Here is a 23,130-nt window from a genome sequence, read left to right as displayed (position 1 = left end):
GATCAGTGTGATGTTGCAAAAAAGAAAGATTTACACAGCGAATCCTAGGGGTTACTTGGTTGTCCAGCTCTGCCCCGCATTGTCAGGTTGTGAGATGGTGCGATCTAAGAGTTCCTCGGGGAAGATGTCGGGATGCGTCCCACAGGGAATATACAGCAGCTCAGTCTTGCTTTGTAAAGATCTACCATGCATGAGGAGAGGTCTTCCAGGCATGCTGAGATCAGTGCATAAGTGTCTGAGCGAGGAAAGGAGAGGATGAGTCGAGTGCCATCAGCATAGCAGTGGTATGAAAAGTATGTAAGGGCTTGACCTTACAGAAAGATGGGTATAGAATGAGAAGAAGCACATGTGGAGAGTCAGCATGGATCAGATGTGGATCATGTCCATGTCACTTGAAAAAGAGAGAGAGAGGGGGAGAGAGGTCCCTGTTGGCAGGATACCAATTCCAAGGCATGCAAGGTTGGACAGGTGAGGTTTGGGATTGACAGGCTGCTGAGAGGTCAGTAAGGGTTAGAAGTGATGACTTCTCTTTTTAAACAAGACACAAGGTAGCGGAGTACGAGACAGCGCATGGCAATAGCGCCTGGTAGAAAAGCAAGTCAAGCTGAACGGGATTTACATAGTGTAATCACTGTTCTACACTATCTCTATGTCCCTGTTCAGAATCGTTGGTACACAAGCAAACTCAACTTGAGTACATAATCGGGATACAAATGACTCAGAGTCGGAAACAGAGAGTCTCGCACACACACACACTGGAGAGTTGCGACATAGCTATTACTTTGCTACATAGTGCTTTTGGGTTTCTCTGGTGGAGTGGAATAGTGGCAGTAACCACATTTGTCATATAAATATAATAAAGAAAAAGTGAAAGCGTAAGCTGAGCGAAAAAGAAAAAAAAGGAGGGGATTTGGGGAAAGTACAAAGGGGTAATATGAGCATTAGCACCATGCTGTTCACTACTAACAGCACACACACAGAGAGAGAGAGAGAGAGAGAGAGAGAGAGAGATTTTTAATTGTCTGTGGCAAATAGGCTTTGGAGCAAGGTGAAGATGGGTTGGAGTGTGTGTGTGGACTCTCTTTCTCTCTCTCTATCTCGCTCTAAAACTAGCATCAGTGTTCTTGAGAGGTGAGCACCCCTCTCCACAGACACATATCGATTCCTGGACAGATTTAAACCCTGCAGAACCACACACACTCAGACACAAACACACAAAAGCCATGACTACTCAATCCTTCTCAATTCCACCTCTTCTAGAAAACAAACACTGTGTATAAATGAACTGCTCACCTTTTTACACTATGCTACGCTACGCTACACACACACACACACACACACACACACACGATCCTCTCTCCATTAAACTTACTATACATATTTATGTGTCGCCGTCACCTGTACGTGATCAGACGTCTTTTTTCTTTACCTTCGAAACAGAGTTACACAACGTTATTTCCGTTTTGTGTGTGTGTGTGTGTGTGTGTGTGTGTGTGTGTGTTACCAAAACAGATGCTCTCCTTTAATTAAATAGAGAGCTGGGGTTAATTAAGAAGAAGGGAGAGAAAATAAGGGCAACAAGGGAAGACAAGAGTGCTGCTTGCTTGTAATGCTGATTGCTGATTCAGCTCACTCTCTCTCTCTCTCTCTCTCTGTCTCTCTCTCTCATCTCTGGTAGTACCTGCAGTGAAGGTCAGTAATAAATGTAGAGGTTGAAAGCATGAAAGTGTTTGAGAAACAGGACGTTTCAGATAGAGCTTCTTCATCAGCCGTGCAGGGAAAGTGCTTCTCCAGCTGAAAATTACAGTCACTAAATTTACAGGCTCTCATCACGTGTTTCTGGCAAGCTCTCGTCAGGTATTGCCGCAGTGCTGCTCTCTATAGTATCTCCTACAGGACTAAGTTTGGGATGTACACCAGAAATTCTCTCGACTTCTCTCTCAGCGCGGTTTATTAGACTACACCCGGCTCATAGCGCCATTCCTCAGAGATCACTCCCAGCATCACCATCCATATAGGACTACTTAATACAATCTAAAAAAGAATGCTGAGTTAAATGTAACCCAGTTTGAGTCATTCCTGTAACCCGGCACTGGAGAACACACCTCAGCAGCCCACACACACACAAAAAATGCTCGTTGGGCCGAGGCACGGGGCACATTCGCCCTCATTTTTGGTTTGTTACATGGTAAGAAAAATTAAGCAGGATACACTCAAAAACATTCAAATTAACAATCTGAAGTATATAATTATACTTAGCACTGTACTTCTGTACTGTACCTCGCAGCTCCTTTTAGAGTCAGGGGTTCGATTCCCGTCTCGGGGTCTGTGTGTGTGGAGTTTGCATGGTCTCCTCCGAGTGCTCCGGTTTCCTGCCACCGTCCAAAGAAATACAGATTAAGCTAAATGGTGTTTACAAATTGCCTGTAGTGTGTGTACGTGTGTGCGCGCTGTGCGATAGATTGGCACCCTTTCCAGGGGATTGTTCCCAAAGTCTTCTTGGATAAGCTCCAGGCACCATGAGCAGTACAGAAGATAAATGAATAAAAGATAAAAGAAGAGATTACAGTATTTAGAAATATAAGGATTGTTTTTAACTCTCATAATTGCGTTTTGTTATTCCGCACAATCAAAAGTCCTGGTTTGACTTTGTGTATACAAGTGGCTTGGTGTAGTAATTTTTCTAATGATGTGTTTTTTTTTTTTGTTTTTTTTTTGCACGTGCCACCTGTGGTATCATGCGACTGACATGTGGGTAAACATGTCGAGAGGATGATTTATGTAGGTTAAAGGGTTACAGTTCAGTCTGACAGCTGAGTGCTGACCTGGCGAAGCATTTGATAGCTAGCATTAGCAATATTTGACTTCTCAACCCCTTCAGCAGTCAGCTAATGGACATAGCTAATGATATTCTAGCTGTTAAAATGAGCTTCACCATTAAATTTTTAAGCTGGTTGACCTTCGCGATGATAGTGTTTTCTAATGTGTGATCCCAACTAGATGAAATTAGATACCCAAAAATTTTTTTTGAGTAACATAACAGTTAATGTTGTTAGCTAAAATTAAATAAAATGAATACAGTAATGGCCATATTGATATAATTAGTACAAATTAATAATGTGGTAGGTATATGGTGAAGGAAAGACAGGGTGCATGGGAAGAAAAAATAGTCTATACACCTAGAGGGTGAACTAGTAAAATAGTGCATAAGGAGATAATATTTTTAATCTGAACTATATAGTTCAGAGTGTAGTGTGAAGCATGGGGGTGGTAGCATCATACTGTGGTTTTTGCATTGACAACTTTTTCTTTGCTTAATTTTTGCTACTTATTAAGTTTGATACTTTATCACATTACTTTACAGCTATATCACAGTGATTTTTCAGATAACCCAGTTATTACATGGAGGTCAGAGCGCAGGGTCAGCCAGGTTACAGTGCACCTGGAGAAGATAGGGTTGAGAGCCTTGCTCAAGGGCTCAACTTGTCGGTGCTGGGGTTCGAACCCACAACCTTCCGATAGTAACCCATCCACAGCCTTAACCGTTTGAGCCACGACTGCAATCATTATACTGTATACCTTTCACTACACTATATTGACTCCACACTTTAATATAATGGTAGCATTTGGATACTGTATGACCATTTTACTGCAAAATTAGATAAAATTATAATTAGATAAAAACGCATTTTTGTACTTTTCATTTATTTTCAATTTTTTCAGCAGGCACTTATTTTTTTCCCCCTAAAAAATGCTATATAGTCTTCTTGTACAAACATTCAACTATCAATAAAACTACTTGTGCTGCATTTTGAAGCCATACTGCACTTCACTGTAATATTCATGAAAGAAAATTAAGCAGAGATATAACTATATAACTCTACTCTGCTTGCTCTACAATAAACATGAGATATTGTGTTGTGTACAGAAGCTGTTGCATTCACTATATCTGGTTACATTTGCTACAGCGTGTTCTCCAGTTGGGATTTCTGAACTTTTTTCTATAACTTTATAAGACCACTGCCCTACTGTACATGCAGCCATTCGATGCCCAAAAAAACATTATACGGTGCATCATTGTACTATAAAGGTGCCGTCTTTAATTTACAAAGTGAAACTGAAAAGACTGGAGGGTGGAACGGATGATGCATTGTAAAACTGAACTTTTTATCTAGTTTTTTTATGATTGTTAACAATCTGTGTAATTAAAAAGATTTTGTGTGCAACAAAACTCAACACATTTCTTTCTTGTTTCAAACTGCTGCCAGTGACTTCTAATAAAAAAAAATAAAAAAAACAAGGCATGGGTTTCCTATTGTGTTGTATTTAAAACTTAAAAACAAGGTAGTATTGAAACTGCATTGCATATGTACGGTACATGACGACGAACATTATTGCAGGCTGATTGTGACAAAACAGTGGGATGTGTATTTATAGTGTTTTGCAAAAGTTCAGACTGATAAAACCAAAACTAGTTTGACATATTATGGCATTTGTACTTTTTAACCCTCATGACTCTCGTACAGAATATTCTCCATTCCCCATTTTGCACTTATGAAAACTGTCTAAATGGATTTATACTATTTTGTAGTTCATATATTTATATATGTATATATAATCCCACTTAAGGCCATTCAAGTTCTAGGTTGTAATGTTTAAGGGAATTGATTCCATGCTGCAATGTAGGCCATGCATATTTACATTACTAGGTCAAAAACAAATGTATAATATACACACATACTGTAGCTCCTCCCATACACACATTTATATACACAGGAAGACTTCAGATATCCTTATAATAAACATAATGAATGTAAGTAGGCATGAATAGAATAGTCTCATATACCAGTCATTCTTGGTCATTTCATTACACCCAGTTGTTAAGACATTGTGCGAGGCTTTCGATGATCCCTAAGCTGAAATACAAATTTAAAACAATCAGAATGATTGAGCGAAGACAATGCACCTCTATTGCGAGTGAAGCTCCATCCTGCAAACACACAATTACGCAGAATGAGGATCATTCCAAGATTGTCTTTACTACAAAATCAATTACTGTGTGCACAGAGACAGCGAGAAATGGTGTGAAACAGCGTTCGATTCAATATCATGGCTTTCAGTGTGTCATTGTATCTGCTTACAGCTTAAACTGATGCGGCATAGAGCTATACAGCGTAGAGGATAACATTACTGTTAAACTAGTTCTATTAGGAGCACACGTCTTAGTTTTCATTAGTCTATAAAAAAATGAATAATCGGGATTGGCAACTCTGTAGCATATACACGTAAGATTTACACTTTATTGGAAGATTCATGGAATTGTTCAATCAGTGGCACACTATATAAAACGATCCCATTAGTGTTTATATCAAACATCAGAATGGCATGATTTGTTGGTGCCAGACCAGCTGCTGATCTCCTGTGAATGATATGACAATCAGCTGACAATCAGACGGACTTAGATAATCACTCTTTACAACAGTGGTGCGCAGAAAAGCATCTCAGCTCACATAAGCTGGGAAAATCCCATTAACTGAGCAGAAGACCACATCATGTGCCTGTTCTGTCTACAGTGTTGTCACATTTTGTATTATTATTATTATTATTATTATTTCACTATTCTGTGTAAACCACTGAGTCTGGAGATCTGCAATTTCTGAAATACTCCCTAACAACCATGCCATGGTGAAAGTCACAGAGATCACAGGTTTCTCCATTCTGATGTTTGACGTGTACCATTACTAAATCTCATGATCTGTATCTGCATGATTTTTCAGCATTGTGCTGCTGCCAACCCTGTCTGACGTGACGTGATGTGATGTGATGTAGAGGTGTTCCTTATAAAGGGAACAGTGAGTGTATATTTCAGATTAAATCCTTAAATGTCACACCCCTGGAGTAGTGGAAGACTTGCCTGGATTTATCTGGAGAGGATTTGCATACATTGCAGGCCAGGGAAATACATAGTAGTTATTGTACAGTCATTAAAATATGAGCTTAGTACTGATAAGTTGAGCATATTAACAAGGTACATAAAAATGTTTTAAGTTTAAATACCATAAGCAGACAGTGTAAAATAGCCGGAGATAGAGAAAGGACATAAATGGAATGGGAGTGATAGATGTGTTTTGGAGGTGAGTGATGGGCGAGAGCAATCAGAGAGAGAGAGAGAGAAAGACAAAGACCACAATTTTGATTTTTCATTTAATAATTGAATAATAATGTCCCACGAGAAGTGACCTAGAACTAAAACGCAGAGAGAGAGAGAGAGAGCGTCAACATCTTTATACTGTCACCTGCTGGTGGAGCTTGGTTAGTACAGTTGTCCACACTTACAGTATTAACACGGACAGATCATATCTAAGAAAGTCCTGGCAGCTCTCTGGGCCTGGCTGCAATCTGTGTACGAGCGAGAAGAGGAGGGATAAAGTTATTGATGTTTGGCTCGCTGCTCTGTCTGTCTTTCCTGTGATGGATGAGTATGGAGGAGGAGATGACAGAGGGTGCGTTAAACTCCCGCTCTGGAGAGACAGACACCATGCCGCGGTGCCCGTAAAAACCTCCCGTTTGCTCGGCACCTCGCTGCCAGCCATCTGAACACCTTATCCTGAAGTGATAGCCAGACAATCCAGACGAGATCCAGACACTTCACAGATGGCCAGTAATTCTCTCGCTCTCTCTCTCTCTCTCTCATACAGTCTTGCTTACTCACTTGCTCTGTCTCTCTCTCTTACACACACATACACACACATGCCATTATGCAAAAACGTCCTTTTTGTCCTCATCCCACCTCAAAGCAACTGGCAGGGAATAGATGATGATGGTTAGATGTGTTAGATGAGTGTTAAACGTGTGTGTGTGTGTGTGTGTGCATGTGCCGGGCTGTTGGCCGACACCGACAGCGACAACCGCATGTATGTGTTTTCTGTCACATGTGACACACATGAATGCCATCAGTAGTTAGAAAAGCACTCGGTCACGGTATAGCCGTATTCCACAGCTCCAGCAGGAGCGTTAATGTTAATGCCTTAAGTATAATTCGATCCTGTTTACAATTCAACGCCGGCTGATTTGATTCAACTGCAATTTTGCCTCGGCTGAGAGATTTCATTTACTTCAATATCAATTTTCACCCCCTCGTATAAAGAGAAAACCTCTAAACTCCGCTTAACCCTTGCACACCTCCGCTACAGCCCGTGTGAGGTAAAGACAGACTGCCGTCTTCTCACCTGTCAGGCCCGAGACACTGATTCACTCTGATGCATCTAACAAATGAAATCAAATACACCTGCGGTTTTTCGAGCTGTCTGAATCAGATAATAAAAAAATGAGATGCGATTGCCTGTGGTGCACTTACCTGTGCCAAAAAAAAAAATAAAAAAAAAATACATGTCTGGTTCAGGAGTGTCAGGTTTTAGGGCTGATGCACCACAGCTATAAACAATCAGTCCAGACGATAGATTTATAATTAACTAGCGTTGACGGGTAGAGAGTTTGTAGGAATATTTAAAAGGTTAAAGCTAAAAATAAGCTGATCAGCATCTGCCGTGTAACTGCTCTTAACTTTCTCTTCTACTCAATATTTTGACTCAATTTATGATGCAAGGTTCAGTTTTCATAGTGTACGTTGCTGTGTCGCACTTTTGTTTGTGTTTGGTGAGAATTGTAGCAGCTTGTAGCTTTATTGCCGTCACTTCTGTGTCATCCGCATACTTCGTCTCTACGCTCTAACCTATTGCAATGATTGGCTTTATTGAGTGACAAGTATAGCCACGCCCACCTTGAGGGAAAAATTGACTTCCCTTCTACTTAACAGTCTGATTTCACTTAGGGCGAGGGTCGAACTCCAAGCAAATACCGAAGGACTGGCAAAGTTGCAAGAAATTCTATAAAAAATGCAATAAAAATATCTAGACAGACATGCAGATATACAATCATAGAGACAGCAATTTTCACAAGACTGGTTTCTGGTGCTCGAACACATCAAATGACATGTAAATATAATACTGAAAGAGCGAGTTCTGATCAACGTACAGACAAAATCTTTGATATAAAAGAACGAGACACGATTGCCTGCGGTGCACTTACTCATTTCTGGTCGAGAAGCGTCAGGTTTCAGTGCTGGAGCACCACTGCTATAAACAATCAGTTCAGACGATAGATTTATAATTAACTAGCGTTGACAGATACAGAGTTTGTAGAAATATTTAAAAGGTTAAAGCTAAAAATAAACTGATCAGCATCTGGCGAGGTCCTAACATGGTTATAAAAACAGGAACCTGAGGCGGGAATCGAACCCGGACGCTGGAGGTGCAAACCAGTGCTAACCACTAAGCCACTGTGCCGCCAAATTATTATTATTGTAATTCATATAGATTAAAGTCATCATGAAAAAAACAAATGTTACAATGAAATCCGCCAGTACGTTTAGTAAGTTTAATCGTGTCGTTCATTTTGACACCTCAAAATAGTTGTGGTCTACCTCTTATCTCTTACAGTATGTAGTGTATATCAGTGTGGTGGTACAGCGGGTCGCATTGTCGCCTTCTACTATAGCTATAACTACTATAACGGGGTGCCTGGTTCAATCCTGAGCTTGGGTTGCTTGCATTTCTCCAGTGTATTTTTTTTGTGTTTCCTCAGGTTATCTCGTAGTTCCTAAAAACATGCCAGTGAATGGTTTGGTGACTAAATCGCCCCGTGTGCAAGAGTGTATTTGTCCATGGCACCTTGCATACATTTCCACCTGGCATATCATACAGTGTTCCAAGGATTGGCTCCATGACCCTGACCCTGAGTAAAGCGCTTACTGAAGATGAGTAAATGAATAATATATCAGTATATCCTTTGCTACATGCACTATATGGCCAAAAGTATGTGAACGCCTCACTGTAACATCCACATCACAGCATGTGCGACTGAGTTGGGCTTTACTCTTCCTCTGGATGTTATGGCCAGGTTTCTGGTGATGATCAGGTGATAGCGTCTACCGCTGATGAATAAATGTGTCTTAAAGGTTGATGGTTCATTCGATTGTTCGAACATTAGTAGGAAGTAATATAGTAAGCAGTTCACTATGGACAATTTCTTTTTTTTTTTTTTGCTAATGCACTAGTTTGTTGTCTCTTGGTCAGTCTAATGGGATTAACTTTGTTAAGAGCAATAAGCCATCGCAGAAATTAGCCAATGCTTATTCGAACAAAGCAGACCATTAGACAAGCAAGACTGAGTTCTCAATTTACCACTTGGCATTTTAAACGGCTTGCGTTTAGGCGTCCCAAGTGTGCGCGTGGGCGTTGATGCTAGATTAGGACAGATTGCTCGTCTAGCCTGTCTAGTGTGAGTAAACATTTTGTCCTGGTGCTTTCGTTATGAAAAATGCGATCGTTTTTCATATGCGCCGTCGCAGAAAAAAGTTAAATAAAATAAAAATCATTGCAGATAGAATCAGCGCGGTCACTAGCGTGATTTGAAGTGATTTTGCAATTAGAGGATCGATACAGGTAGACTGGTAGAAATGATGATTGATTCAGTGATTCGGTTTAATGAATCATTACACCCCCGGGCTGTAACGTGTTTGTTTGTGATTTATGCTGTTTCTTTATAAAGCAGGGGTCGATCACAGCGATGCGTCACCGTATCAAGGATTCAGACAGAGGCTGATTCTTAATTGCATTAGCGCATATCAATTATTCAGATGCTTTTCTAATGGTGACTCAGAATCGCCAGCGTTTAGCAGAATTCGGCAGAGGGAAGATGTAGGTGTTTGGCTGCGAGACAAATTTTTCATGCTTCTCTGAGTCAGCGCATAACTCGGAGAAGAACCAAGCAATGTAAACAGTGTGTGTGTGTGTGTGTGTGTGCGTGTGTGTGTGAAAGAGAAAATTCAGTTATCGTTTTCCCCAGGCCACATGGGAATATATGCCACATGTACAGTTTTTTGCCGTGGATATCTTGTTGGCCTTACACTTCATAGCATGTAGATTAAAATATCCAATATATCTAACCCTCCCTGCATTATTATCAATCTAATGCCAAGAGTGTGTCCCAGTAGGAGTGTGAATAAGACGTGGCAGGAAATGTGACAGTGACGGAAATCACCTTTCTCCTTTAATATTTACAAAGACTTGCACTTCTATTTCACCTTATTACCTGCATGTCAGAATGACCTGAGCTGAACAGAAACATGATGATTACCCTGTCTTCTTGTCTCTTTTCTCTCTCTCTAGTCTTCGAAGGGAGGGCTACACGCTGAAGGTGAACGTGAACGATTACCTGGACATCTACTGTCCTCACTACAACGTGAGCCAGCGCGGCGTGGCCGAGCAGTACGTGCTCTACATGGTGAGCTACCGCGGCTACCGCACGTGCGACCCTCAGCTCGGCTTCAAGCGCTGGGAGTGTAACCGGCCGCACGCGCCGCACGCGCCCATCAAGTTCTCGGAGAAGTTTCAGCGCTACAGCGCCTTCTCGCTCGGCTATGAGTTTCACGTGGGCCACGAGTATTACTACATCTGTGAGTGAGAGCACAAGCATTACACAACACAGCATAGCACGGTTATCATGAAACTGCTCATCCTATAAATCTGTTTTATCATCTGTCATTTTATCAGCGTTTTGACTTTAAACTTAATAAATGCTTTATGTTTTCTGTCATGTAGCTATTAGTAACTAACTGGAGGGTAAATGTATAACATTTATTTATAACAAGTAAGATCAATAAGCCTATTATAAGACCCTTTTAAAACGCTAAAATTATACAGCAGATAACTGTGCTTCTTTCCAAAATAAATAACAAATCACAAACGATAACATTTCTATTTTCCTACAGAACAAGATATCTTTTAGTTTAAAAAGATCAAATAATATCAATAATGATTTGGCGGCACAGTGGCTTAGTGATTAGCACCACCAGGGTCCGGTTTCGATTTCCACCTCAGGGTCTGTGTACATGGAGTTTGCATGTTGTCCCTGTGCTTTTTTGGGTTTCCTCCCACAGTCCAAAGACATGCAGATTAGACGAATTGGCGTTCCCAAATTATTATTATTATTATTATTATTATACAATTTTTAAATTTTAAGATGGAATATAATTGTCACCATTGGCCTCCACAGTCTCTAGTTGGATGGATAAATGATTGCATTATCTTTAAATAAAATGCACATATTTTGTAAATAGGTTTTTTTTTTTTTTGGGGGGGGGGGGTTCATCTTTTTTCTTTATGCAACAGTCTTAAACTGTATCCATTTTACTGCATGCGATAATACTGCATTTATTTTTTTATTATAATCCATTTTCAAACCTGTTTTATTCATAAACAAAAAATAATTTAATAAGATTTATCCTACCTTAATCAAAAAGTTTAAATATTTGCAAGATATTTAATACCATTAATTTAAGCATACTGTATTATCAGTTTTGTTTTCGTTTTTTTTTTTTTTTTTTTTTTAGTAATACTTTAATAAAACTAAAATCCATACATGAAGCAATTTTGGCTATATCTGGCAAGTCTGACTATACGTCTTAATCATGTATGCGTGAAAGGGTTCAACAAATAAATGAGGAGAAAAAAATTAAACAGGGGCCTCAGTTCATTTAACCAATTATGGATAATATCTGTCAGACCTCATACTGAGGTTCCATATGTTCAGAAAAGGGAAAACAGGGAACAATAACAAGCCCAATTATTATAAGTATTTTTAGTATTAAAGTGATAATTTAAACATAACACACTTGGTCTGAAAGGTTTGTTTAGTCTAAATGGGAGTATTACTGCTATTTTCCCAATTTGGAATTTATGAAGGAGTGGATGTGTGTAGTAATAATAATAATAATCATCATCATTATCATCATCATCATGCTTAAATGCTATAATTTGGTATTAATATGATAACGAATTTGGAGATCTAATAAGAAAATACAGAAGGTCCAGAATTTTTTAAAGGTTTAGAGTGGGTCCATTATGCATCTATAAAAACATCAACATTAAAGGGGATCTACTGTATTATGCAAAATTCACTTTTTAGTCATTCAGATGTATCACCTATGTGTGTATAAAATAAATAAGTGAATGAATAGATAAATAAATAAAACTTCGGGAAAAAAAAAGCTTTTTGCCTATTTTCCATTTTCCAATTGGCCCGTGCTTAAACAATCCAACTTGATTTTCTCTATTCTCTATATTGTGACCTCATATAAGAAGAGCCACTCCTCCAGCTCTGCTCTGCTGTTTTTCCGGTCGGGCAAGGCTCTGCAATAGCTCATTTACATAGACACTGAAACGGTACATTTGGAGGAGGGAGGAGTTCAATGGAGTTTTAAAGGATGACCAGTACTTCAGCTGGATCATTAACACACACACACTTTGGGGGACCTTGAGAGCTGTGTTCACTTGTTAAAGAAATCGTAAAATATGGACCCTTTAACATTCCAGAGGGCATTCGAGAGTCCTTAATCTAAATCTTGTGCTCATGAATTTTTAAGAGTCAAACATGAGTGAGTGCTACGGCCAAACATTTCTGAATAAAAAGAGGATATTGCATCAGTGAGACCTTGGAAAAGTATATTTCGAGCAGACAGTGTGTGGATGTGAGGATGTGGGGGCCAGAAATCACCAGAAACCTTTTCTGATGATTATTAAAAAGTGAAGGCAAAAAAGGTATCATTAGACAAACTTTCGACTGATCTCTTAGCTCATTATGAAAAAACTCATGGTGCAGGCAGGATGTGCTAGAACCGTGTACCGTGTGTCTAAATAGTGTTTTTACTAGAATGTCAGCCATTTAAAAAAGGTCCCTGTTATAGAATCTATTCGAATAAGACTGCTTAGGAGTTGCTGTGTTGTTGATCTCATTAGTGGCCAAGAAACTGTAGCTTCCCAAAATGCACTTCCAGTTTTCAAACTTAAAAATACCATCTTTTTTTTTTGAGAACGCAATGACCAGTCAAACGCTCAAATTCACTAATTAGCTAAAATGTTATGAACAAGCTATTATAAAAATATCCCCATATGACACATGACATACTGTATAGTGTGTAAGTGTTTCCTTTGAAGTGTACGCAGATTTAAGCTCGGACAGTTCTCTACTCTGATGTCTGTCAATGAACGCTAGAGCAGCACAGTTATGTAAGCCATCAGAATAAAAGGAGAAAACATTTATGTGAAACATCCCCTCGCTTCCATCAAACTGACGCCTCGATGACAGCTGACTACTCTCTGTGTTACTTCATACTGCTAAACGAGTGCATGATCGCATGGCCTTTCTTCTAGACATCAAGGATAACAGTGTATTATGATCACTAGGCATGTCGTATGTCAATCACTGATTGGTTGTTGTCTCTTTTAGCCACTCCCACTCATCACCATGGCCGCAGCTGCCTGAGACTGAGAGTGTACGTCTGCTGCTCAACAGGTACTGCTTTGCATTTACAGTTTCGTCTTTCCTTTTTTTCTTCCATCTCTTAACTACCAATCTACTCATTACTTAGTTGAGCAATTGATCCACTTATCCATGATCTATTCCCCATCCATGCATCACCATTCTTTGTGCTCATTCATCCATCCATCCATCCATCAATCCATCCATCAGAGCACCCTTATATGCATCTCTTTACCAATGCTTGCTCTTCTACATTTTTTCACTCACTTATTTATCCTTTCAACCACCTACAGACTTCAATCTATCTATTTTTCCACCAATCTCCCAACCATCCATTCTTGCATCTATCAAGTCTCTGTTTATCCACCCACCTATCAATTTATCCATCCACTCATTTCTCTACTATTCCTTCCTTTTTCTTCACCAATCAAAATGTGTATCCATGCCCACTTTCACCATTTCTCAATCCATCCTTCACTCTTCATTTAAACTGAATTATCCACCCATCCTGCCTCTTATCTATTCACCCAGTGCCTATCCATCTGTCATCCATCCACCCATACATATGTCTATTCATGCACCATTCTATCCATCATTCCACCCTGCATTTATCCTCACCTTTGTCCATTAACTCATAGCCATTTATTCATACATACACTTCCTTTCATTAAAGCATCCATCCATCTATCTATCCATCATCTATAAGTGACTGTATAACTATTCATCTCTTTTACCAGAATCAAGAAAAACTCAAACCGACTAACTCCCACTGGTTTTCACCATACTGGCTTTTACCAGTGGACAGATTTTAAACGATCTATCAAAAGACAGAATGTATGAAAAAGTGAGAAAGAAAAGGAAAGAAAAAAAAATACAGGAAAGCTTGATTTACATTATACAATTTCAGCCATCTTTTATAATTATTACTTGTCACACCGTATGAAATGATCCCAGTAGCTGGATTCGTTAACAGACTGCGCAACTTGTCAGATTAGACGACGAAAGAGAACGCCTACGCCCTGCTTGCATCATCAGTCAGCGTGGCATCCGTTATCGTGCGGAAAACGGAGCCACACATGGGAACTAGAAGTCCTCGGTATAATGGTAGCGATGTTCCAGATGATGAAAGCACATTTTAAAAATGTGCAGAGGTAAAAAAAATTATTCATGACTGGGTCAAAGAGGTCAATGTGGAAGGTGAATTCTACAAAGTGAGCTTAAGGTAATAAGGACGTTTCTTTTATCTGGTAGGGCTTTGCTGGAACAAGGGGGCAAGTGTGAAGTGTGGGAGCTGCTAATGTTTATTAGGTGTATTCATGAGAGCAAGGTAGAATTTTAAACGATTGCCTGCTGAAATACTGTAAATTTGATTTTGCTATTTGTCGTATTCGTGGCTTGTGGATGAACATCCTGACAACCCGCACGCAGCTGGCACTAAACGGACTTCAGTGAGCAAGTCAGAGGACGTGCTTTAAAACCACAGGTCGGAACTCAGCAAAAGCAAAATCAGCCAGTTCAGGAACCAAAAGAATCAAGTCCTCTAGTAACGTGGTGCTTCCCTACAGCTAATACAACACACTCTCACACAACAGAGATGTCTCACTTTTTCCTCTTTCAGTCCATTAGTGTTGGTTGGTTGCAATGTGAATCCAGCATAATTCTTGCAATAACTTCTTTTTCCTCTGTCAGATCTTATTTTACACCCTGATTACAGCTACTCACTCCCTTACATCCTCTGTCTCTCTCCCAGTCTGTGTCTCCATCTTTTCCATCACTCCTCTCCCTGTACGGTTCAGGTTCGCGTAGCCTGACAAACTGTTTGTCAGCGCAGAGTGTTACTTTTAACCCTTTCTCCTCCCTCACTTGAAGTCTTCACCCTTCTTCTCCTCCACTTTCTGTCAAGGCTCATGTGCGCTTACAGTGTCTCTTCCCGCCGTGTGTGCGTGTGTGTGTGTGAGTGTCCTGCTGTGTTATCTTAACCCCTGCTCCTGCTCAGTGTGTCTCTGCATTCTCGTGTCAGGATGAGTCTGGTCTGATTGCTCAGTCAAGCCTGAGCACATGAGTTCATATCAGCACACTGCTGCCTGGAGCTCTGCTCTATGGTCCACACCATCTTAACACACACACACGCACACACACACACACAAACAAATGCCATAATCCATCATGATAAAGGATCTTTATCAGATTTTATGTGTGAGAGAGAGTTTTGATTTTTTTTTTACTGTTTATTCTTACCAGCAGCTGATGCAGATGATGAAGCGCAGCCTACAGAGGCAGACTACACTCTCAGACCTAACATGAAAATTGATGACCTCGGTGAGTTAATACACACACACACACATGCTGATGGGCCACTAATAACTCTCACACATGCATGTCATTTGACTTATATGCAAACAGATACACACACACACACACGCACACACACACACGTACATACATGCACATGATTCACTAACGGGTTTGACGCACGGGCGACACTACAAACACAGACACAAGACTTACAGAAAGAAGGTAATTTTATTCGGAATATTGGGTTTAAAAGAAAGGGTTAAAAGGAGGGAGGAAAAGAAAAAAGGGAGGAAAGGATGCACGTGCAGGTGTGTGGGCAGTGCCCTGCTGGCATGCGGGCACAGGTTGGTGAGCGGTGGTGACAGGCAGAGTATCCCCCGCCCTAACTGGTGCGGTGGCAGGCAGGTATCCCCCGGACCTTCCTCGCCCCAGGCCTCTTTCCCGGCTGGGAACGGAATCCTCCTCGTGGAACACACAGCGGCCTTTCTCCTTCAGGGGCAGGGTCACGAATTCGTCTCAGTTCGAGAGTTCCAGTGCCGGGGATCCCAGTGCGGCGACCAATGTGCCATTACATTCACTCATTTATAGTCCCGGACGCATAACGACGTGCCTCTCACATGCCCGCCTCGTGCCCCTCCTATTTTGTTCAAGGTCCATTCAAACAGACCGCTAGACAGACAGCCTGACAGACCTGAGCTACGCTCCCCACCATGTTTTTTAGTGCGGGGAGAGGCCAGAGATCCATCAGTTAGGATTAATCACCAGCCGGTGCCCATTCCCGCGGCCACGCTTCTTCACACAACTGCAGAAGGGGAGGCCGCCTACCTAGAGAGCTCCGGAGTGAGCAAGAAGCGATATGAGATTTGGGCACACACCACAACACACACATATACTTGCACATGAATCACTAATAACTGTTACATATGCATGTCATTTGACTCATTTACCTACAAATGCACATTCATAAACACACAAATACACAATATATTAATTTCAAGAGAATATCCCCATGCTTGGTGGGTTTCCTCCGGGTACTCTGGTTTCCTCCCACAGTTCAAAAGCCTGCGGATTAGGCTAATTGGCGTTCTCAAATTGTCCGTACTGTGTAAATGAATGTGTGTGCACCCTGCAATAGACCCTCTCCAGGATGTACCCCGCCTTATGCCCCAAGTCTCCCTGTGACCCTGAATATGGGATAAAGCGGTATAGATGATGAGTGAGTTTGAATATCTCCGGTATATATTGTAAAGAATCTAGCAATTTACACTCTTCTATCTGTTCACACTTCTCTTACTGTCACTTTGATCATTTTCTGTGTCAAACTCAATAACAACAACAACAACGGTGTTACACAATTAAGTCATTATCACCTCAGTAACTCTGATACTGTGCGAATAAGGAGGCTGTAAGTGTGGGCAGAGGAGAGAATGGATGCATGTACAGGAGGGTAATCCAATGATTATGGTCATAGTCTGGGTCAGAGGACAGGCAAGCAGCAAAACACAAAAACAACCCATTTACAGGAGACAAGAAAACAAGCGAAACTAGGCAAACTAGAACATGAGAAACAAAGAAGTTATGTATACAAACTGGGGAGAAAATAACTCTTCATCTTTTGTTAGCAAGCTATCCACTGTGATGAGTGACGCACGGTGCTGTACTTGAGCCGCCCCATATTTCTTCACATTTTGCTCCCAAAGAGTCAGACTTTATTGTCTTTCTACAGACTTTCTAAGGGATTTCTGGCTCTCATTTTCAGTCCAGTCCCTGCTCCTAACTAGTTTCGGAGGAATACTTTTTCACAGTGACCCATGAATCATTCGAGCATAAAAAAAAAACTTCTAACCTAAGACATGAACCAGTAAGAAACAGGAGCAGATGATGACAGATGATCAGAGCGGTGATTAGTTTACTGGTGATGCTGAGTGGCTGAAACAGACGAGAGGGGAAATGAGGCTGCTGCTGAGGTCGTTACAAAAACAACCAATTCTTAAACTTTATCTGTAGGGACTGTAGGTAGGCAGCCTGTCTCGGGTTAAACATTTGTTCTTGTTTCTTTAATTTATACACACAGCTATTATATATATATTTTTACTTTCTCAATAAAAATGTATTATCATGCTCTAAATTTCATTGTGCTATAAATTTAACAAGATCTGTATGTTGAGTGAACTAAAGCGAATAGTAGTATAAAGCGCATCATACGAGTGTTACTGTGTTTACTGCGGATGTTGTGAGGAAGCAGACATGGTGATTTGACATCACTTGATGAACTCGGCATTGAGGAGATTGTTCAGAGTTCCAGAGTGCAAAGTGGTACAGATAGAAAAACAAATCAGCAGCAAAACACAAAACAGGCGAACACAATCATGACACAATAGAATAAACCGGTGACATGACAGGGGCAGAGACGAGACTGAAATCCAAACGAAACGCAAAGGGCTATAGAAACAAAACATGACAGGAACTGTGTACAAAAGACAGGAACAGTTTTTGTGACACACTTTTTTGTATTGAATTTTTACTTTTGAATGGACAGAAGGAAGGGGTTGGTGTGTTTCTATAACACCGTGGACGTATATTAATACGTATTTTGTTATGATCTGTGTTTGTTAGGCTTCTATAGTAACAGTCCATTCACAGAGACTTGTATGGCGAACGTTTAATGTAATCTCCATGTAATCTAATGATAAATCACAATTTTTTTAAATAATGCATTGTTCTTTGTGAGGGAAAAGAATCGCCTCATTAATATGCTGGAGTCCTCTGTAAGGCAATGTTTATTCATTATTTCTGGAAGGTGATTCCAGTGTCAGTACTTTGTAACACTTTGGTATAATGGCCATTGCATTTCACTGTTTTTTGTTCTGTAAACAAGCCACATTCGCTTGTAGCTGCTAAAACTCTAGAAGAGATAAGAGGAATTAACGTGTATATACTTATATACACGTTATATTTTAATGATAAAATAATTCCTGGGAAATTTCTGCGGTAAGAGATCAACAAAATACTGTCATTTAAAAAAAAAAAAGTATTATTATTATTTGGTTTGTAAGCTTGTTGTGGTTATATTGTGCTCTGTAAGCTTCCAGCAAGCAGATAGATTTCTATTGTTTTTCTAAATTAGTCTTTAGTGTTAGCAAAAAGGAAAAACACTACGAAATTAATGTGCATCATATATACCGATCAGCAGTAAAATTACATTGCACATTAACATTTACAGCAAATAACATTAACACATAGATATTGATTATCAATTATATATGCCACTAAACTGGTGACTGGATCATGGGCACACAAGGCTCATTTATGCCTGTGGGTTGCAAAGCCAAGCCCACCAAGTCCGATCCCACAGTAAAGCCAATGCACCACAACTCAAAAAAATCAATGCTGGTCACAATAGAATGGCACCAGGACCCCCAGCCTGCCAAGCATGGGCTCCAAGGCAGCATGGTCCTGTCCTCTAAAATTCCCAGAACCCAGTCTGACCCAACACGCATGGGATGTGCCCGATAGACAAGAGCCCCCCCCCCCCCCACCCAAAAATCTTGTGGGGTCATTCCACGAGGGACAAGAGGTTTGCATTGTAATGTTAGGGCTGATCGGTTTAAGTGATACTTAATGTTTTCCTCATTTCGTTTTAAAGAGGATTAAATGTGCAAAATGTACAGATCCAGTGTGTGTACAAAAAAAAACCTGAGAAAAAAAAGCATTCCTTTTTTGTATTGGGTCGGTTTTTAAATCGTCCAATTTGATTAATTTCCCCTCAAGTGACATCATATAAGAAGATCCACTCCCCCAGCTTGCTGCTTAGCTCTTCCATTGTTAGCTCATTCACATAAACACTGAAATTGTGCATTTGGAACAAGAGTGACAGTGTGAGAGTTGGAGGTATGAATAAATGCATTATCTACTGTAAGTGGTATTTCAGCCGGAGCATTAATGAGCTCACTTTGTAGGACCTCTTTGAGACCTACGATAAATAAATAATAACATATGGAAACTTGTATATTGTACGGCATAATCTAGTAGTGGCAACATCAGCACCCATTTATTTATACTGTTAGCCCTAATTTGAACTTGTCACAAACACATCCTTTCAGACACTACATACATCAGGTTGATACCTACAGTAAATATCCACACCACATATGGGTGTGTGGACAGACATTGCCAGCATTGATTTACAAGCATCTTCTAATCAACTCCTGTGCGCTGTGTAAAATTAGCACCGCTAACACACGGCGCTACTGATGACTATTATTATGTCTTATTATGTAGTGACAATGGCAGGCTAAAGAGTTGAAGGATGTTGCTACAGCATAACCATGAGTCAAACAAGGTGTGAGCTATAGTTAGCGCTGATGAGCATCATGATGCGGAGGCCAGCATTAGGTATGATTAGCTCTGACAGCACTAGCCCTCGTGCCCCCTCCTTTTCCTGTCAGGCCTTCGGTCTGACAGGAAGTTATGCTCGGCTCTGTCACAGCGAGTCAGCTCAAGGACAAAGTCTGGGCTACAGGAGAAATGACTCGGATTCATCTGACTGGTAACGGCACAAGCAGGATCATATTCATGGTGAAAATTAAATCAATAAAGTCCCAATTAATTTTGCGCCAGTGTAGGTAAGAGTATTAAGTTAACAACGATTGGTTTACAGAAAGTTTGCCGTCCTGAGTGACACTTTAATGAAAATTATAGTTAAGGGCTGGCTGTGGGTGGGTCTTCTTTCCAACGCGGACTTCTTGCTCTCTTTATAATTACGTTTCGAGTATCAGCTTACACGGAGGCCAGAGAGGAAAGGACCGCAACCACAGGAGGCCAAAATGTTCAAGTGACTGATTGTTCAGTATTTCTTAGATTGAGACAAACTTCACTCTCTCTGATATTTAGCTTAAAGAGTAAGATTAATGAGCACTTGCTGAACCGAAAATCCATATCAATCCAAAGAAAAGAAAGAAAACCAGTTTCAGCCCGTTTTCTGCATTACGCAACACACGGCTCTGAGGCTGAACTTCCCCCTGGTATATCATATAGCTCTTACTCATCTCTGCGATGCTGATAATAGTCTTGGGTAATACCAGAAATACCAATGAAGTTATTCGAACATACTGGCAGTATGATTCAGATGCTTAATAACGTGCAAAAAGAAACGTATTGAAGTGGTAAAGTGAAGCCAAGCTGTGGATGAAGTGAATTGACTAAGAGTTTAATTTTATATAAGACTAATTCACATATTATTTACACAAGCTTGCTGAAGTATTTCCACCACAGGCAATTGCTTTAGGAATACATGAACCACACTCAAGCCAGAGTTGCACTTATTTTATTAAAATGCAGCAGTGATCTGTTTACAAAAAGGGTCTATATTATTCATCAGTCTTCACTAAATCGAAAATTTTAGCAGATCAAATACCTCACTGCAGTATCACAGTGTTTCTCTGATTCTGTCCAGTGCACAGTGCAGCCTGTATGAAAATCTCATTTAAAGTCAGTGACACAGTGCTAATAGACAGCTGTTAAAGCCCGTGCATCAATGAAGGTGTGTTACACAGTAAAATCCGCAGTATTGATTTAACGCTGGCAGAGTTCATTTTAGTCCAGCTAGTCCTATAAAAACACTATGCGATGATAACACTTGAAATGTTGCTGTACAGGTGTTCATAAAGCTGCTGTTTCAACTGGACGAGCACACCATGGACAGCAAGCTTTTATCGCCTCATTTTGAGCCCCGTATGGATGCACGACTTTACCTAATGCTCTTTGGTAGACCTCTCAAGGGGGCAAAAAGTAAAGCAGTAAACAACATGGCATTTCAAACTTTAGCCTTTACTATTTCATACTTTAACCTTTAGCATGCCACTCAACCATTTGGTAGAGCGTATTTTAAGTTAATATACACTACTGTTCAAAAGTTTTAGAACACTTGCAAATTTCTTTTTTTTTTGTTTAGTAATTTATTTTCTACATTCTACAACGATACTGGGAATTTTAAAACTATAAAATAACACATATGGGATTAGGTAATTACGTAACAACAATAAAAACAACAGTTAGTTGTTATTTTAAGACACAGAGGTCAGCCTTTTTGTATTAGTTCTTGCAAGAACAGTATTGTCAAGTGCATTTGCAAAATCCGTCAAGCACCATAATGAAACTGGCTCTCATGAAGACCATCCCAGGAGGGCGAGACCAAAACCTACCTCTGCTGCAGACGAGAAGTTCATTTAGAGTTATCAGCCTGAAAAATGACCAATTAACAGCACCTCAGATCAGAGGCGTTATGAAGTCTTTACAGAGCATAAGTAGCAGAAACATCTCACTATTAACTGTTCAAAGGAGATTAATGCATTTTCTGGACGCCTTCAGCATTCCTTTACAATGTAGAAAGAAATAAAAAATCAGGAACCATCATGGAGTTAGAAAGTGTTCTAAAACTTTTGAACGGTAGTGTAGCTTATTGAAAAATGTGTTGAATATAACCTGCTTGAGCCATCTCTACCACTCAGTTGAGGTATGCTATACCCCCTCAAAAAATACTTGATGTTATTGTGTCATTAAATAGTACATATTTTTAATTGCTTTATGTGGATTCATGCTCAAAAATGTTTTAATGGTTGCACCACTACACAAAAAGTAAGCACTTTGTGATTTTTTTTTTTTGTAAAAGTATTTACACTTCACCATGCATCAACAAATTTTTTAAATAAAATTCCATAGTTTTTTTCCCTATAGGGTATTAAAAGGTTAAATATATCTACATTACATAGGGTCACTTTGCGTTTATTGTAGGGCCATAATTTGTAAACTAGATACAATTCCTGGAACACAATAATGGAGGGGTGTAGTAATGCACCACTTGTTCTGGGCTAAACAGTGAAAACAGCTCTGCCCCAGCCCACACAAGTTCCCAAGATATAAGCACTGATACAGGCTGAGTGTCCAGGGAGTGTTCGAGTGGAGGGGCGTGGCTTGGCACCACTAAAAGCCACCCATAACCTGTGAGTTTGGAGAGAAAAAAAGGTTTTTGGCCATATTTGAATGGGTTACTTGAATTTGAGCAATGCGAGTTTTTTTCCAATGTAGTAGAGTTTCTCAAGATTCTTTTTGCGATGCGTCTTATTTTTTGAGCAGACCCAAAAGGAGTGAGCTAGGAGTCACAGGAGCAAAGTGGTTCATAAAACCACTTTGCTCATGGAATTTTGGGAAAACCGTCAGTTCAATTCATTGGAAAAGTAATAACGCCACATTTCAGAGGTAAAATTTTGCACAGAAAAAAAGTCAGGGAGATATTAAGCTCCTTTTAGTTCATTATTATTGTTATATTTCAAATCCCTGTAAATATATAAAGTGTGCAAACAAACACACACACACATACACACAGAGTGCATCTTTAAAAAAAATTATATCATGCAAATATTTCAAGCTTTTTTGTTTGTTTTTAATTTAATGATT

At 40.0% G+C, this 23,130-nt stretch overlaps 1 protein-coding gene across 2 annotated transcripts in view; it reads left to right on the top strand.

The window, feature by feature from the left end:
• Positions 1–23,130, top strand: part of efna3b (ephrin-A3b) — a 111,294-nt gene that overhangs the window by 73,004 nt on the left and 15,160 nt on the right. The window contains exons 2-4 of one of the 2 annotated variants that reach the window (XM_053493737.1): positions 10,230–10,516; positions 13,348–13,413; positions 15,625–15,699. In XM_053493737.1, coding sequence (XP_053349712.1) covers positions 10,230–10,516; positions 13,348–13,413; positions 15,625–15,699 — 428 coding nt within the window. Of the gene's footprint in view, positions 1–10,229; positions 10,517–13,347; positions 13,414–15,621; positions 15,700–23,130 lie in introns of both variants that reach the window. The other variant, XM_053493736.1, reaches the window with a different exon arrangement.

This window comes from Clarias gariepinus, chromosome 4 (assembly GCF_024256425.1).
Source record: "Clarias gariepinus isolate MV-2021 ecotype Netherlands chromosome 4, CGAR_prim_01v2, whole genome shotgun sequence".
NCBI classification, from domain to species: domain Eukaryota; kingdom Metazoa; phylum Chordata; class Actinopteri; order Siluriformes; family Clariidae; genus Clarias; species Clarias gariepinus.
The sequence above is the reverse complement of the archived record's forward strand: the minus strand, read 5'-3'. Positions and strand labels throughout refer to the sequence as shown.